Source organism: Metopolophium dirhodum, chromosome 2 (genome assembly GCF_019925205.1).
Source record: "Metopolophium dirhodum isolate CAU chromosome 2, ASM1992520v1, whole genome shotgun sequence".
Lineage (NCBI taxonomy): Eukaryota > Metazoa > Arthropoda > Insecta > Hemiptera > Aphididae > Metopolophium > Metopolophium dirhodum.
In genome coordinates, this window is record NC_083561.1 from 10,022,544 (window position 1) to 10,042,711 (window position 20,168).

Here is a 20,168-nt window from a genome sequence, read left to right on the forward strand (position 1 = left end):
AAATATGCAATACTAACAATGTTGAATGTATTATACCATACCCCAATATTTATTGTACGGTTTGCGATTTATTTGTTTGTGTCGAGGTGAGGCGTGTCAGACTAGAAGAATATCAATTGGTATAGGTACAAAAAGATATTTATAAAATAATAATTTAAAAAATAAATATATAAAAATAAAATTTCTTAACACTGAAGGCGAACAACAGTCGATGCAGATGACGTCCAATGTCAGTGCATACTACTGCGCTTTAGCGTCCCCTAGGTCGAGTTGGAGCCAGTCGCACACGATGCCAGCCATCTCGTCGGAATGACCGATCACGAACGCGTGTTGGTAACCTTTGTCGCACAGTACAGTCTCTGCTTCCGGCACGCACTTGCTGATGTCGTCATAGAACGACGTCGGACACCAATTGTCGGTTTTGCCGAAGTACATGTGCAATCTTTTCGCGTTGTCCTTCAACGGCTGCAAAGTCATAAAATGGCATCAAGTAAATACTTCTATGGGCAATTTGAATTGAGTAATTAAGTACACGACAAAATAAAAACAAAATATTGTATTCAAATACTTAGGGAAAACAAATGTTGTTCAGAACATATTTGATATTATATATATGCTGTATGTATGATTTTAATAAAAAAAAGCTGATGTAAAATCGTTTAATGAAAAACGTCATGTACAAATTTAAATTTATTTTGTTTAACCCATTTGTTGAAGACTATAAACTGTACATAAGGTCGCAGCTTATTCTTAGAACTATAATATGAGGCCTACAATGAAAGAGGACCGTTTAAATATAATAGCTTAATTTAATATTGAAACTGAACTTTTTAAAACACTTAATATGATGGTGAACATTATAAAAATGATTTTATAAAAACTAAAAAGCTAGAAAAACTCTCATAATTAATAAATTGTGTATTTACAGCTCTAAATAAATATAAGTAAAATTTGTATGTATTGGAACGTATGGGAACGCATCATTAAGATATATAAATAATAGTAAATACTAAATATATATGAGCAATGGCGCAGGAGCGCCTTGGAAATCTTGCTTAGGGTAATATTTTGTATTTATCCGGGCCTGGGTATTCGGTACAACAAAACAGTAGCAACAACATACTTTTATAGTTATGTATAACCCCCCCACCCATTTTGAATTTAAAAAATTTAGCGTGAATAGATTTTAAATTTGCTAGGCACCAGATCAAGTTTAAAAAAGAAAACAAGGTGGCGGGTGGGGGTGGGGGGTGTAGAAGAGTTTTTCAGCCCTCCTAATCCAAATTTTGAATTTTGAAGGTTTTTTGTCCCCCAATAATTTGTGTGACCTATTTCGAAACTACGAATTCAAAACCCCAAGTGCCCCTTTATTGCCATTTCCTCCCCCCCCCCCACAAGACGACAAAAACCTCTTTTTTGCATTTTTAAACACATATATTTAGCATACTATTTCCCCGATTTGCTTATTTATTGCCATTTCCAGAGCCCTCTCTAAACGAAAAAATCTTATTTTCTCTTTTTTTCATTCAAATATCATACACCCAGGTCCCAGGCGCTTTGCTCCTTTATTATGTACAGTATTGGTAATACGCAACGTGAAAAAGTGAATTCTTCATATTTTATATAAGTACTTTTCAAGCGCATATTTTCGTTAATAATTCAAAGGCACGTTTTATATTCCCTACCGGACAATATTAGTGCCCAACAGCACCTTACAACAATGCCGATTTTGAACTCAACGTGTATGTTTGCTGCTAAAGATAATATTGAATCATTGTACAAGAACAACGATTTATACTATCAGTCTGTATTAATATAATTACTATATATATTTATTTATATATTAAATATAAATATAAATTTTATATTATTACTGTGGGCTGTGGTTATTTTTAAATTACAACAAAATATCTAAAATTGTTTAATTTTTTGTATCTAGTATTTATAGTATTGTATAGTAAAAAAAATGTTTTCTTATATACTTATACCTACATACTTAATTATACGATGCAACGTAAATAATACATTAAAATATTTACGAAAAAATAAATCAAAAAAGTTATGCCCATTTATTCCCATTTATTATTATAACCCATTTATTCGATCAAATTTGCAAAGGAATTTTTGGATTTTGCTAGGACCCCAATTTTCTTCAGGGGAGGTTTCACCCTAGCGTAGCACCATAATTGCACGCTAAATATCGTTAAAAAAAATGTGAAAAATAGTCCTAAGCAAAGACGGGACATAAATCTTATTATAGCTATCTAGTATCTACCTATATATAATATAAATAAATAAATTATAAAATATTATTTCACCTATTTTTTAGTAGGTTTTAATAAAGAATAGTCGGTAGTTTGGCCACTACTTATAATTTATAAAAATGATTTTGATCAACCGCAAACTAATAATCATTTCGGGTTTTTCTATTCATCAACAACTATCTATTGTGATGGTTCTTTTCAACACGTCATAAAAAAAAAACGAAGCTGGTGAAGTATACAATCGAGATTCTTAGAATTCTCTGAAATCCTATTAGGCACTTTTTATTGTCTACGTTTTTATCTCTGTATTACCTAATAAGGCATCCAATTTTTTTAAAGGTGATCAATTTTTAAATTATACTTGAATTGTGAAGTATAAGCTTTTTTTATACCTATAAATATTTAGTATGTTGGTTTACTACAGTGTACATTTATAATGTGAAAATCACATGTATAGAGTATTTAGACAATGTGTTTAATTGGTTATTCTATTTGTTAATTTATTGAAAATATTACTAAATTTGATCGATATTTTAAAATTTGATACCCGAGAAAAACTTTATAATCTTCCATTAGGTAAATAGGTAAATGTATTAAAGCAAACCTTGACGTCCAAATCGTATATTTTATCCATTTCGTCTACTGCCATTGAAAATACGTTGCGCAACACCATTGGATGAACCAAACGCACGGCTGACCTGATAACATGATCTTCGACACGTCCTCCTTCCATGATTATTAGGGTCATATTTACCAAAAATGTTTTGATAAAAGCCGGAAATGTAGTAAAAATCTAAATAAATAAATATTTTTTCAAATTATTTTAAGCATTAGGTAGCCTAATACATAATACCTAATATATAATATATAATATTAAAATATTTTAATATTGTAAATACAAAATAACAATATTTTTGATTTGTTATTTTGTTAATTTAATATTTAAATTTTCATTTAAATAATTAAATATAATATTAAATAAAACACAAGTTTTTTTTACGAAAGTACTTTAATAACTACTATTTGTTGGGTTCCATCACTAGTTGGCCTCCCTCCTCATATTATTCAAAGTTAAATATTGTACATAAATTATCAAATTTGCTTATTGTATTATTCTGATAACATTAACACTGATTGTAAATATTCTTTATAAATAAAAAAAAAATAAATAATAACTACTGTAATTGTTTCCTATATTTCTACTATTAAACGCATCATAAGATTAGTTGTTGAGAACGTAAACATAATTAATGTCTACTCGTTATAATAATTGCTTTCTGATGTGGACTTTTCATTCTTATAGTCATTATACTCATTACCTGCCTATGTATGTAGTCTTACTAACCCAATTAATTAATAAAGAATTGTTGCTATTTTTAATTTTAATATAAGTATATGTGTATAATTTAAGATCTATGTCTATGTATAATGAAATATAATAAGTAATAATAAAAGAAATGTATACGCCAATCGATAAGAACAAATAAAGGCAAAAATGTATTTATTTATTCAGCCAAAACAATTACAATTAAATAAATACAATAAAATACATCGATAATAGCTGATACGAATAACAACTGAGCTGTAAGCTCGTATCTGGCATGGGGAGTTCAACGATATAACAATTCGTTTAAAGTAAAATACTTATACAAATAAAAAAACGCTTGCCAAGTCAGGGATCGGCACGTGGACTTTCTTGATTTTAAATTTTTAGAAATTTATTAACTAATATCACACCCAAACGGTATAACAATTTGAATCCAGAAAAATCTTCACTGCATTTCTCCTAGCGAATGTGAATCTAACAAGACCCCAAACAACAAAATCCGTTCTCCTGTTTTGGAAATTAACCTCGCTAAATGCAAATCTAGCGAAAAATAACTCTTTTTTTTTATTTGAATTCTGCATTTAGTATCTATTTGATAATCCCTTTTTAATGAGTTATCAACCAACTTTCTAGCTATCATAGTTTAGGAGAAAAGTTAAAAAATAGAAATTTTGGGACTGTTCACGCCGATATTTTTATGGATTCAAGTGGTTATGTCACGGGCAAAAGTCGAAATTGGGCAAACCTCAGAAATGCTCGGGCATAACGCGATAAAATTCAGTTTACGGTTTTGCCCAAATGAGGTTGGTCATAACTAGGTTTGACCGATCAAAAGCCGAAATATAAACATTTCGCGTTTTTTCCGGGCATTTCTGAGGTTTGCCCGATTTTGACTTTTTCCCGTAACAGTTATACCACTTGGGTGTGTTATCAAATCTCTCTCTTTAATATTTTATATTAAAGCTAGCTAAATTACCCACCTACTTATTAGTACTGAGTTACATTTTTATTATTTTCCTATTTAACACAAATTCTTGAAGTTTTCAAAATCCAGACTTTTTTCATTTCAATTATCATACTTACTTAATTAAAAATCAAGAAAGTAATATGATATAATTAAATAAACATAACATGATAAAAGAAACTTTAGAAACAAAAATTAACATCAGCATTACATATTATAGGTAGGTACATATTAGTATAATATACGATATTATGTTTAGACATATTGAGTTTTTATGATTTTAATGATTTTATTGATACACACATTATCATCAAGATCACTAATTATTTTATTTATTGCCTTTTTTATTTGATTTTATTAATTATATTAATTATATCATTGGCAAGCCCGGATTAAGGATCAATTGGGCCCCGAGACACCATACACTTAGTAGGCCCCCTTTCAACTTTAACTTCAAAATAATTGTATCATTACATATTAACGACTTTATATTATTGTATAATTTTTTACTATACAAAAAATATACAGTGTACGCGGGTTTTTTTTAACAATTATGGATCGATGATATAGGGTTTTGTTAAAATAAAAAAAGACGTGTGTTTCTTTATTTTTAACAAGCAATTTTTTTATAACATTTTTAAAATTTTTAAACACGCAGTTGTACCAATAATAAAATCGACTTTATTTTTTGAAATGGTAACTACTATATTTTTTATGGATTCCGGTAAAGCTTCTTTTTTGAACATTTTGACAGTCAAATGATCAATTTTGGTTTATTGGGTTATTAACTATGGTCCTCTAAAGTTTAGTATAATATGCATTAATACTTTTAACTGAAATACTTACCTAATTTACAAGAGCTAAATAATTTTTTTTTTTTTGAAAACTTTTGGACGCGTTAAAAAATATATTTTGGGGATAAAGATGGTCCCCGGGACCGTGCATCCTTTAATCCGGGCTTGATCATTGGTATTATTGGATTGACTTTCACATACATTTTTTATTAGACTCTTTACTTCGTTATTTAAGTTGTTGAAAATAGTTTTCCTCGTGTAATTAGGAGAATTTCTAGAACTAGTTAATAAAGTATATTATTATATATTTAAAATAACAATAATAATATTAAGAGTTTCAATAATGCAATGCCTTATTTGTATGTATAATAATGAACTTTAATTTATATTTTATATTATTAAACCGTAGTAGGTATGTCATAATATATTGATAAAATCAATTAGTGTCTATTATTATATTATGTTCTGTGATATTCTCGAGATATTTATAAATTAAGTAGCTCTTATATACTTGTAAGTAATAAGTATTAAGTACTTTTATTAAATAAGCAATTTTAAATATTTAGTAGAAAATGTATGTTAAATAAATTAAATTTAACTAAATTTATTCAGTAAATTAAATAATATTTTAACTTATAAAAAGTAATTAATTAAATGATGTATAGACAATTATTTTATTTATCAGTTATTAATGACCTAATAGAATAATTATTGCTTATGTATACCTGTATTATTTTTAACTTGTATTTTAAAAATGTTAAGCAAACATCACAGACTTAATATATAGACATTTTTTATTATTATTTTATTCAAAAACATTATATTTTCAACAGTTATGAATCTTAAGAGTGGATAGAACAATAATTTTGGTTCTTGGTACTATGCATTTTTTAATTTTATGGAATTCAATTGAAGAAGATAAATACTTCAAAATATAAACCTTAATAAAAATAATTTATTCCATATGATGTTTAAGTTTTAAACGCCAGGTGGCATCTTATGAAAATCATGTCTACCTATATACAACTATAATACTATATAATCTAAGAACGTGTCTGCATGGACACCAAAACCGATTTCACCGGCTTTTTCTGACGAGGAATTTTGAAATACTACGAGGGGCTTAAAGTAATTCATGCGAACAATAATATATTCTAGAATCCGTATTAGGAATCTAAAACCAGTATTGTTGTGACCACGTGTTATGAGCCTTATTTAATTTTAAACCTACTAATTTTTTACAATTTTTTTAGAATATTACAATGTGGATATGATTGAATTTCAATAAACGTACTTATATAGTTTATAATTTATATTATGGTTATTATAGTAATGGTTATATTATATACCTAAATAACCGAAACAAAAAAATGTATTTAAATAATCAATTAATATTAACTATTATCAATCATCATCTATCATATATAAATTATCATACAAAATTAAAATCTATAATTTATTGTAAATTATTAATTTAAAGAATGACATCAATATTATAGTCTATCAATACAATATATTAACCTAGCCTAAATTAAGAAATTTTATATTAGTAAAATAATTAATTTAGTATATAGGTATATATGTATATTAATATTATGATTGTATACATAATGTAATATGGACAAAAAATAAATAAAATGTGAAACGTATAATAACTATTAAAGTAAAGTAAAATAATTGTATTTATTATATTTGTATTAGGACTTACCCAAGATAAAAATATTGTGATGGATAGAAAATTGGACGCAGTAAATATAAGTTTACGTCCGTTAGGCGTCTCACGCATTTTCTGTAGAGTGGGAAACAGGAACACTGAACGTTTAACAGATAATCTCTGGGCCATTGCACTGTCCTTTAGCAATTCTGATATAATTTTCGACCCGACTGAATGACCCACAAAATATAGATCGCAATTATCTGGTACGTACTTCTCGATAAACCTTAATTTATGTTCTATTTGTCCTTTTACCGTGTAAAGATCGGGATACTTTTTAGGGTCAGGGACTGTAAGTCCCAAATTCGACGGTGGAACTTCATGACCTAAAATTAAAAATACAAATTTATATTTAAAAGACCACTTAAATAAAAAATATTAATTTTCATAATTTTCAAAATTTTGTCACTATCCCAGGTGACCCTGTGGGCGTAGAAGATGCAATTGGTATCACGACTTATTAGTTATTATAGTTGAAAAACATCCCACTACACATCAACGAATGGTTTTTTCAACAAGTCACCTGCAATCTTGTCTCCCTATTGCCCTTCAATTACACTTATTTTAACGTAATACAGATTACAGATTATGTAATGTAATAATAAATAAAATAAATATTAATATTATTATTAAAAAAAAATATATAACCGTTTTATAGAAATTATTATATCAATAGAAATATTTGGATAATAAAGGAATATAGGATAACGGGAAAGCATTACAGACCATCATGTATTTTATAAACAATAATGTAATATAATTAACTCTGCGAGGTGTTTTACTGCAGAATACAAAAACGAATAAATTATAATTATAACAACTATAAGACTACCAATTCTCTTAAGTATATGTAAATTGCGAACTAATATATCATTCAAATTTTAAGAAAACCTATTATAATAGTTGAGTTAATAAATCAATTAACAAATTTATGTGAGTATTTGGACAAATTATCACGTGATAACTTCATTATGGAACAGGTTTACTGAGGAAAACAAAGTTCCTTGGTATACATTTTATAACTGCAACATGCAGAACAGGAAATTTATTATAATTTGTTCGCATTAAACATTACACTTTGATGAGTTTTTTTAAAACTCAATAAATAATAATTTATAATTTTTAATAGTTAGTTTTAGTATATTTTAATAGTTTGTTTAAAAATCAAAAATTATATAACATCATTATTTTACTACTTTCTTATAATATATTGAAAATTTTATAAAAATAGCCACTATGCACATATATAATACTTTTTAAAAGCATATAATACGAATGCGCTCAATGACAATATAGTAATAGATGTTATCTTTATAACACATTAACTATATTGTACCTAAATTATAATAGTAAAATATGTTGATATAATCTAATTAGGAAACAATCTTATAAAATATGTAATAATACTTTATCAAGTTAATTCATTACACTGCAATTTATATACATATAACTGTATAGGTACAAGTAAATAATAATTAAAATAATTATTATTACTTATTAGTATAGTATAGTAGGTAGTTACAAATCATTACAGTATATACTATTTAAACTTATGTAAAAAAAATGTTGAAATATTTTTTTAAATTTAAATAACTTTTATTTGGAGTTTGATAAAAAAACAATTATTTAATACGCCAAGTTTGATATTATGGTTAAGTTATAATAAACATAATTTACAAAATTATTTTGGTTTATAATAATTTATGTCATTATGATAACCTAGGAAGGAAATATAATAATTAATGGACCTTTTTAGCTTGATTGAACAATAAATTCTATATTAACAGTCATGTAATCTTAAAAGTTATCAATAATGTATCAATAACATTAATTTGTAAATACATATTATATGAAGTTAATTAAAGTGTATTATTTGCTGAACGTTTAACAATATAACACAAAAGATGAGAAAATTGTATTAGTTTAGAAAGTATAAGTTGGTTCCTAATATATGTATTACGTAATATCGTATACAAGTATACACCTTTATGCCCACTGGTATACATACAAGTGTTTAGTTGAAAACAAACAAATTTATTTTTAAGTTATGGCGTTATAAAAATTCATATTAAATTAACTACACATCAACAAATAATTATTAGTTATTTTTATCGTTTACCTACGTGTTGTTGTTAATTACAGATATTCAAATTAGGATTTTTGTAAACTCATCTTTTAATGTTTTAGATAGTTAAATAAAACAAATAAAAATAATTACACTTAGGTACCTAGGTACAGTAACGGTAGTTTATAAATTATATATACCTATATTCATTCGTTTAGGTATAAATTTAGTATTTACCTAATCAAAATTATTAATTACCTTAGGGATTAATTATTGATTGATGAAAATATCACTACGTTTTAAGGAAACCTACAAGTCCAATAGACAACTGCAAATTTTAAAATGTCCAATATGTTTTTTATTTGTAAGTTAAAAAATAAAAATCTTTCAAAAACATTTCCGTAGTACCTATATTTGAATAGTTGACTTCCACTTAAATGATAATAATAATAATTAATATCAAACACCTAGGTACTTAGTTTAAAATAGTAAAAATGTAAAAGAATGATAACATTTGTACCTGCATGCGATAACACCCAGACAGGAACGTTGAGGGTCCGATAGACTTCTTGCAGAAATTTTTCATAAAACTCCGTTACACCCGGGTTGCCGCACACGCACAGCACTACTCTCTTTAATTCATGTTTATTGTCCTCGTCAATTGGCTGGCCCCAACACAGCACTCGAGTGGGCACGCCGTTAACGTCCACCCATAGATCTCTCGCTTTCACGCTGCAGCCGCTGTCATCATCCGCAGTTGTCGACTTCATCTTTGCAACTGTCGCTGCTGCCGATGCCTCTGCAGCCGCTGTAGTCATCTGTGTCGAAATGATAATGCAATTACATTTTTTACAATAGACTAACACACACACATACACAATAATACAATACATATTATATACCTATACATATTTAGAGTGATAGCATCTTTTCTGGTAAAAAAGAGAATCTAGTTGAGGGATCAAAATTAAACAACTCCCAGTAGTAATCAAAAGCTTCAAGAAAAGTAAAATAAATATTAAAAAAACCCTGACATTTTCACGCAAGATTTCGAAAAAATTGTTTTTTTTTTTTTTAAATGACTCAAAAACGAATTTAACAATATTTACATGGAGTCATAAGTTATGAGTATGACCAATACTCATAACTCATGACCATTTTCTATACAAGAACAATTCTCTTATATTGACTTTTATAGAACTATTTATGGACACGAGTAATTTAAGGTGAAATTTTGACATTATTCGTCAAAATCAAGAAAACCATGAAAATGTTCAAATCATTTTGAATTAGAAATTCATAAAAAAAAATGTGGGCAAGTAAGTGTAGCTCTGCTCTACAATAGGTTACAAGTGGGTCACTCTAATGGATAGTATTAAATTTGAATTCAATGATATAGGACATAGGTATATAATATCATTGTATACGAAAAACGATATTGAGCGAAAACGGTCAGTCAGTCTATGTTGTATTACTAAGTACCTATATTTGATTATATTATTATGTATGAAGTAATTTATTTACCTATTTACGTGGAACCTTGTTCTAAATTTTCAATAATTAATTGTAAAAATTGAACATTAAATATATATTTTTAACTACAAAATAATTATTAAATTTTAAATTAGATAAATGTTGTCAAAATTCGAACTTTAAATACTTATAAAAAAAAATAGTACCTATGTATTTTTAATATTTTTAAACTGCTATTGTAAAAAAATATCAGGAGCCTTGCATTAAAATGTCACGCTTTTTTACCCAACAAATATAATTTGATTGATATTTATAGGAAAAAAACTAAAAAAATTGAAAACTGACAGTGTCCGTAAACAGCTCAAAAAGAGTCAAATTATTTTCAAAATTGTATGGTGTATAGAAAATGCTAATATAAACATTCAGTGAAATTTTCAAGTGTCTACAGTCATTCGTTTTTTAATTACAATAAAATAAGAAAATCGTTACATGAGAAATCGAGTGAATATCAAATGTTGTAAAAATATGAATTTCAAACGCTCATAAAAATTTAATTTTTTATTTTGATAAAGTTTGACAAACTTATGAGGAATCTTGTATTACATTTTCAAATCTTAGATTTATAAAGAAAAATTTTTATAAATTCGTAACCCAAAATAATTTGCTACTTTTCGTGATTTTTCCGTATTTTGTCAAGATTTGAACTTTAAATGCTTATAAATAAAAAAAGTGACTAAGGATTTTTAATATTTTTCAAATATCATTGTAACAATATAGTAGGAGCCGTGTATTAAATTTTAAAGCTTTTTTACCCAACAAATAAAGTTTTATTGACATCCATAGAAAAAAATACTAATAAAATTGGAAACTGAAAATGTTCCTAAACAGTTGTAAAATGTTCTAATCAAAATATTTTTAAAATGTTATCGTGTATAGAAAATGCAAATATAAACAACCAGTGAAAATTGCATGCATATACGTTCATTTGTTTAAAAGTTACACTTAAAAACAAAATCGATTTTCTCAAAAACAGATTTTGCGTAGAAATTCCCGTTTTTCCTTACTTTTTCTTTTGTTTCTCATGGCGTTTTTGAAAACTACTGGGAAATTTTTACTTTTAACTCTCTGAAGTACTAAATAGATTCACTTTCCTATCAGAAAAGATACTATTGAAAAACATCTAAGCATTTTTACTGTCCTAAAAGGTGATGACAGACACAAAAAAAAATAAAACACACATCATTGTAAAATCAATACATTCATCGTTCCACTCAGAATCTAAAATTGAAAATTGTCTGTATACAGCTCAAAAACTGTCAAAGTATTTTGAACATTTTATCAAGTATAGGAATTGATAAAATAAATATATGATATAAATTTAAAGTGTCTACGGTTATTTGTTTTATATTCATTATTTGATTGCCGGACAAAAAGTCTGAGTACATTTTTACTGTCGGGCAAAAAGTCCGAAAATACAAAATTGTCTAATCAATTTATTTTAATTAGAATTTTTGAATAGGATATAGGTCATTGCTTAAAAAACGGAATGTTTTTTTTTAAAATATTATTATTGTATTGACATCGACAATCATTTCTTAGGAAAAATAATAACTGTAACATTATAACTGTAGACTAGATTTTTTAAAACGTATAACTTTTTTTTTTAAAATATTATTTTTGTATTGACATCGACAATATTATTTTTTAGGGAAACGTAATTTTTATAGCTAAGAATTGAAAATTTAAAACAACAAGGTTAAGATTTTTTATTACCTATTTTATATTGTAAGATTTCTGTAGGTAAGAATAATATTAATCCCAGAAAAGTAATCTTATGATTGTATGATTGGGTTATCCCATTTTACATCTCAGCCGGGTTTCCCCTATAATTATTGTATATTGTGACGTTGTGTCATCGCGGATATCGCCGTTATATTTTTGTTAGGAATAAGAAATCTGGGGCCCACACCTCAAAATTAAAAGAAAGGCTCTTAACACCAGACTTCATCTTTTACATTCTATCCTCAAGTCCAAACTCTCTATTGACAACAAATTATTAATATACAACTCAATGTTAAAACCTATCTGGGCTTATGGCATCCAAATATGGGGATTTGCTAAGCCCTGCATAACCTATTTACGTGGAGTCTTGTTTTGAATTTTCAATCCTTAGCTATAAAAGTTGAACATTTTATACATATTTAACTACAAAATAATTATTAAATTATAAATTTAAACTTTAAATGCTTATAAAAAAAAATTGTGCCTATGTATTTTTAATATTTTTCAACTGCTATTAGAACGATATATCAGGAGCCTTATATTAAATTTTCACGCATCTTTACCCGACAAATACAATTTTATTGATATTTATAGAAAAAAAACTAGAAAATCGTTACAGAGATATCGAGTGAATATCAAATGTTGTAAAAATATGAATTTCAAACACTCATAAAAATTTAATTTGACTTTCTTGTAGACATTTTTTGTTTGATACAGGTAGACAAACTTATGGATAATCTTGTATTACATTTTCAAATTTTAGATTAAAAAGAAAAATTTTTATGAATTCTCAACTCAAAATAATTTGCTAATTTTCATGATTTTTCCGTATTTTGTCAAGATTTAAAATTTAAATGCTTAGGTACAAATAAAAACTGTAACTTAGGATTTTTAATTTTTTTTCCTCTGTCTTTGAAACAATAACCTAGGAGCCTTCTATTAAATTTTTAAGCTTTTTTACCCAACAGATAAAATTTTATTGATATTTATAGAGAAAAAAACTAAAAAAAATGGAAACTGAAAATGTCCGTAAACAGTTCAAAATAAGTCAAAATATTTGGAAAATGTTATTGTGTATAGAAAATGCTAATATAAACATTCAGTCAAAATTTCATGTAGTCATTTGTTTTAGAGTTGCACCAAAAACCAAAATCGATTTTCTCAAAATCAGATTTTGCGTAAAAATTCCCGTTTTTCCTTAATTTTTCTTATGTTTTTCACGTCGCGTTGGAAAACTACTGAGAAATTACTTTTGACTCCCCAAAGTACCAACTAGATTCACTTACCTACCAAAAAAGGTACTGTTGAAGAAAATCCAAGCACTTTTACTGTCCTAGAAGGTGATGACAGACACAAAAAAAAAAAAACACACATCATTGTAAAATCAATACATTCATCATCGCTTCGCTCAGAATCTAAAAAAGGTATAAGAAATAATAAATTATAAAAAAAAATACATATACTGACTATATATAATATTACATTAGGTATATTATAATTATAAATGCAAATTTAATAGACAATTTTGTATTTTCGTACTTTTTGTCCAACGTTTTTCATACCGGACTTTTTGACCGATCACTAGCGGTGACACCGCCAAGATAAATAAATTTTACCGCCACCGCTGCATAGTGTCAGTGTATGGCGAACTTAACTCTGTTACTTTTAATATTCCTATCGTATCTAGGACACCTTGAAAGGTTTATTTTTATATTTAAATTTTGAAGTAAGTTATGAGCATTTTCAAAAGTACAAACAATTTTACAATTTTAAAATGTTCATAATTTGCTTTAAAATTAACATATAAAAAAAAACCTTTCAAGGTGTCTTGGATATTATTCTTACCTTTAAATCGTTTTGTAGGTCAATTCTCTCTAATATTAAAAATAACATAGTATAACTGATTCAACTGAACATTATATTGTCGATGCGTTAGTAAGACGGAGATAACACGTGCGGTTATAACGTCCTTTTAAACGATAAAACAACCATTTAAAAAAGTAATTAGGTAATCACCTAGAGATAAATAATAATTGCGTATAGGTTAGCGTGAACTGCCGTGGAGTGAGATATTTTAATGGATAAGATTTCAAAAACCTATCGCCGTACCTACTGATCACGATGTAAAATATAATATTATTATCGTTGTTGGCGGGGAACCGGGTTAATGATGCTGATGCGAACTGTGGTTAATACAAATTGTTAGACATACACTAAAACGAGACGTATTATAACTAAAAATACCTTACGTTAAACTTAAACACAACCGAGTATACTTACTTAAGCCTATCAATTTAGCCTTATCATAATATGTACCTACTGACATAATATATCCTATATAGTTATATCATATTCATATAAGTACAGACTGAAGGTTTTCAAAAAATACAAACGGCTGTCCGAGGAAAAATTGCACGAACGATGTGTTATAAATTATTATTATTATAGTACGATCTGCTGATCTGCAAATATGATATTGGCATTAAAAGAGAGAAATCGAAACATAATTTAGAGTAGGACAGTAGGTATATTATGATACTATCATGCATAGTCGCATTTCGCATACTCGTATGGCAAAATAAAAATAGAAATTTATTTTGTTATGCTATGTCGTGAAAAGTGGTGCGTCACACACTCACACAGCTGGGACGCTGCAACACACAACGTGTCGACTGTCGGCGGCCCATCATCAGCTGTTCAAACGCGAACGCGATTCGAGTCACTGATATCTCTTATCACACAAAACGAAAACCTATGCTTATCACTATAATTCAGTGATATCACACCTGACGACGTCCGGTGTGCACCGTTTCTACAACAGTGCAACTGCCACGGGCCGACGTAAACACTACGACGTCTCGTTTATCATATTTAATTATTTTATTTATATTGTCGATTTGACATTTTAACTAAACATTGATTATAAATCGTACTCACGCCTTGGTGGTAGTAGCGTCGATCCGTTCCGATTCCGTTGTGTTTTCGTGGTAGTTGGCCGATGAAAACGGCGGTCGCGCGACGGTACCGACTAACAACAGGAAACCGTGGATAGAGCGAGGTGGCGGCGACACGATACGATACTGCCATTCGGTTGCGGTCGTCGTCGTTTTCGCGTTCGCCGTGAACTCGTCGTCGAACGAGTCGCGGCGAAGTGTTTACCTTTCACAACGAGCGCAACGCGTCGTCTCAGTGCGACCTCGACACCCGTGCTAAACTATTGCGTCGTCCCGAGGTATTGTTATTAGTTATTACGATTATATTACTATTTAGTATTTACGTGACAACGCAAATTTGCCTTTAGTCTATACCTACCTACTTTCACGACTAGTAATAACCGGACGACTGTTATTATTTTTTATTACGCAATGATAATAGGCATGGCCATTATTACATTGGTAGGTATAAGGTGCACCGCGTTTACTACCTATGTTTTGTAATATACCTAATAACATGTAATGAACGTATATGTGTTGCTATGCATTGCATATACGCATAATATAGCGTATCTGCCTCTCCGCAGAATGTATACATAATTTGAAATTTGCAGTTTGAAACAGATTTACAAAATTTGCTCGTTAAGACAAAATGCCGGGTATGAATGTGTGATACTATATTCATCACTAATTAGTATTTAGTGATCACGTTAAATATTATAATATTATTTATTACTATCATTTATTAATATATTGTGTATAATATATAGGTAAGGTAAACGTGGTATTAGATACATATGATTAACTATTGCTCGTGAATCTACTATTTATTTTATTTGAAATAAATATCAATATTATTAATTGTGTACCTACCTAACACAAACGTGTAATAACTTATATTCGATGTCGACTGTTAGATAACAATATTATAGGCGATGTTTTTTCAAAAACTTTATCGACTGAACGTCGAATATCTCGAATGTTTTGATAATAATTTGCTTTCGATTCCAATTTGAGATGATTTAATTTATCAGACTTGAAGCATGCGTACCTAATACTATTATATATAGTAAATAGTAATATAATATAAATAAATTACTCAAATTGTATAAATAATAATACGTCATAAAATCTATGATAGTGGTACCTAACTAAAAATTAATGTTGCATAACTATGGATTTTCTATATGGTTGATTAACTGATATTGATATATTTTCCAACTTATATTTAAATTAACTAAATAAAGTAAATGCCTACACTAAAACTGTCTTCGAAATTGTAATTACAAAACTAAAATATACCAATATTGTACCTATATACCATATACGTAGTAACCGTCTTTTCGAATAAAGGTTACCTTTGATAAACATAAACCGGACTGTACTAGATAATAAATAATCCAGTATATCACTAAAATTAATTAATAGGTACTCTTACTTATTTAATATTTTGCTACTAAAATTAGTTTTCAGTCATTCATATAATCTTATTTTTATTAGGAAATTAGATACGCTCAATAATATTGTAATATTATACAATAGTTTTTTGTATATATTTTAATTGGAATTCAAAAAATGAATAGTAGGTACTAGGTATTCTTTAAGGTTTATATTCATAAGACTTAAGTTAGGGAAGTACTTACATAGTTACTGTAGTATAGTTAGTGGCGCAACTATAAAAAAAATTCGGGGGGGTAGGGGGGGGTTTACAACACCTTACTAGCAACTTTGTACAATTGCATTATTACAATAATATTGTTGTATATTGCATATTGAAATATTGAATCACATTAAAATATGCTCATAAAAATGATATCATTAAAATTCTGATTTATTCTGCAATCTGCTTAACCTCTCACATACGTGCTTCGTCGTATTGTATGATGAGCTAACCGCAAATACAAATAAATTAATGTCTCATTTTATAGTTTAAATAAAATTATATTATTGTAATGATTATATTCAGGTACTAATATCAAGGTGTTATTTTAATGTGTATGGATAAGGATGACTATTTAATATATTCGTTGATGGAAAAACCAAACTGTAAAATTACTAAATATAATTAAATATATTTCCATATGAACATATTATTATAATAATATAATTATATTTCGAGTAATATTTAGATTGTAGGTACCTACCATGCGAATATGTGATATACACGTCCACATTGCATTAGGATGTCAGCGCTGACCGACACCACTATTATATATTTTGTTTTCTCACTGCCTCCGCAACTGGTCTCAATGGCAGGGTGTCGCGCGAGTATGCGTATAATCGTCGTGCAATCTCTCGTTAGACAAACGGATATATACTCTAACTATAGTTAAATTAAAATTAAAAAAACAATAAAACTATTTGACTATTGACTAACTATTTTTGTTAAAAATTACATTTTAACTAGGCTTAAAACTTTGTAACTAGTTAATATGCCCACCTATTAAAATCATAATAGAGTAAACATTTTTTAAATGATTAAAAATAATCTCAAATATAGTACCTTATACCTAGTACCTACTACCTATATTATAGTTACTAATATTTACAATTGGATCGCGTAGTTATTTTTGGACTCTATTAGTTAATAATTTACAACATGTTTAATGCATACATATCCTGGTAGTGGTAAGTGCTGGTAATGACCAATTTATTAGGGGTTATTAGAGAGTAATTGTGTTAATATAATAATATCAACCACTCTAACATACTTTATTTAGGTTTAAAATTTAAAGTGGATTAAAATGTTTAATAAAACACTTGTTTGAAATGAATTAAGCTATTATGCCCCAGACAAGTATAACCGAATGAATGCTCCCTGATTTCCAAAATAGGATAATACAACTAATATACATGTTATGGTCATTGCTCACTATATATATAAATGGATAGGAAATACGTATAGTTGTAATTTGTAGTTTTGGTATTCATGTACATTTGTATACATGTGTTTTATAGAATCAATATAAATGATGATTTACTAAGTATAGGTAGGTATACAATTTATTTATGGTTGTAACAATTATACATATAATACCCTAATATGTTACTCTAGCATAACAAATATGTATTTGTTTTCGATGTAACTATAAAAATGTATAGGTAGTTATGTCCTCAAAGTATCATGAGTCTTATACGTTACAATAAATTTGTATTTATTTCTTTATAGGATTTATCTAAAATTGTGCTAATTTTTCTAAAATAGAATAAAACTGAATATGTAAATTATTGTGTAAATCACATATATTCTTAAGTAGACAAAAAATAACCAGCCCCTATTTTTAAAAATAAAAATTCAGGTTCTAGGTCATAATATGGTCAAACATTTAAGTCCGGAACGCGGACACTTGGTACGGTTAGGTAAAAATTATGATTGCAGTGTAGTCCGCGGACACTTAATACTATTATATTATGCATAATATACACAAAGCCTATATTATTATATTTAATATTATGTTAAAAACAATTCGGAAATCATGACCAGCATTCGGCATATCTAAGTATTAAGTATATCACCATACATTCCAAATAGGAGTGAATCGTGGGTTATTTCCTATCGATAATAATTTTATCAATATAATATATAATATAAAAATATTGCCAACCTTTATCGAATTTAAGAATTTTATGTTTATCGTTGAAATGCATTTTAGTTGATACAACTATAATCCGAGTTTTTGAGCAATTTAAATATACTTGATTACTCCTCGTAATTAACTTTCTTGCTCTGTTCCCGTACTTGAATCCGGTAAAATATTCAAAATACCAAATAAGGATATTGTTTTAAAGAAAATGGATGAGCTTTGTTATACTTATACCTAATTTTCATGTATACTTATTTACTATAGTAGGTACTTTATATACACGCACTTCTCAAATTCGTACTGCACATCAGCACATCTTTGAATTACATACTTAGGTGTTAGGTTTCACTAAAAAAATAAGGATACCAACTATAATATTATATGTATTATTTTATACTATGTATAAAGAAACTATGATTACTTTAAGGGCCGTTCTTACAATGTCCGGTAAAGTGTCGGTTAACGCTAACCGACTGATAACACATTTTATTACTGGCAGAATTCGGCCGGTTAAGTGTCGGTTAACTTTAACCGGACATTATAAGAGCGGCCCTAAAGCTATTAAATGTGACTGAAAAATATATAGTATATAATATAGGTGCGACTATAATATATAAAGCCAATATAAATAAACAAAGCAATTAAAATTTAAATCGTTAATTTCTATCTAATTAAAATATTAAAAACCTATTTTACCCCAGTGGATTTTAATACATATAAACATATAATATACTTGTTATACACACTTCATTGATAACCCCAATTCAAATTTCAGTCGAATGGATACAATGAATTTATAGAGGGCACACATGTATCTATATTAACCCTCTTTATAATTTTATTATACATTTATATTTTATACACACAAGACATATTATGCCCATTGCACATTTATATTATAGGGGAGACCATTTGGGAGACGAAAGGTGTAAATATTTTTGTTATAAATCGTTCAGGTGTATCATAATTCATAATATATACGAAGGTTAAAAATATTATATTATACATTCTGGCCTAGACTAAATATAGAAAGTTGAGACGATGATATGTTAATTTATTAAATAAATATAAAATATAATTAATGTTTATGTATAACTATTATGAAAACAATTTCCAATGATTAAAAAATAATTTAATGTCAAATTTTTAGGGAATCTTTTGGAAAAAAAATATCTGCTTATAGCCGCACTTCTCAATCCTTTTATCAACCGTAATCACTTTTACCAAGCCCAGGTGGCCAGGTCTCCCCTCCCTACACATATGGAATT

At 27.8% G+C, this 20,168-nt stretch overlaps 1 protein-coding gene across 3 annotated transcripts; it reads right to left on the reverse strand.

Annotated features, from left to right (window-relative positions):
- Window positions 1–120: 120 nt before the first annotated feature.
- Window positions 121–15,573, reverse strand: LOC132939962 (lipid droplet-associated hydrolase). Of its 3 annotated transcripts, none has more exons than XM_061007408.1 (6): window positions 15,321–15,455; window positions 13,674–13,798; window positions 9,649–9,946; window positions 7,058–7,389; window positions 2,869–3,057; window positions 121–465 (listed from the first exon to the last, which is right to left on the reverse strand). In XM_061007408.1, the coding sequence occupies exons 2-6, from the start codon at window positions 13,758–13,760 to the stop codon at window positions 241–243; spliced, it is 1,131 nt and encodes a 376-aa protein (XP_060863391.1). In that variant the 5' UTR covers window positions 13,761–13,798; window positions 15,321–15,455; the 3' UTR covers window positions 121–240. The 3 variants fall into 3 exon arrangements, with proteins under 3 accessions (XP_060863391.1, XP_060863392.1, XP_060863390.1); XM_061007409.1 differs by having other exon boundaries at window positions 13,670–13,716; window positions 15,321–15,419; XM_061007407.1 differs by lacking the exon at window positions 13,674–13,798 and having other exon boundaries at window positions 15,321–15,573.
- Window positions 15,574–20,168: the final 4,595 nt, after the last annotated feature.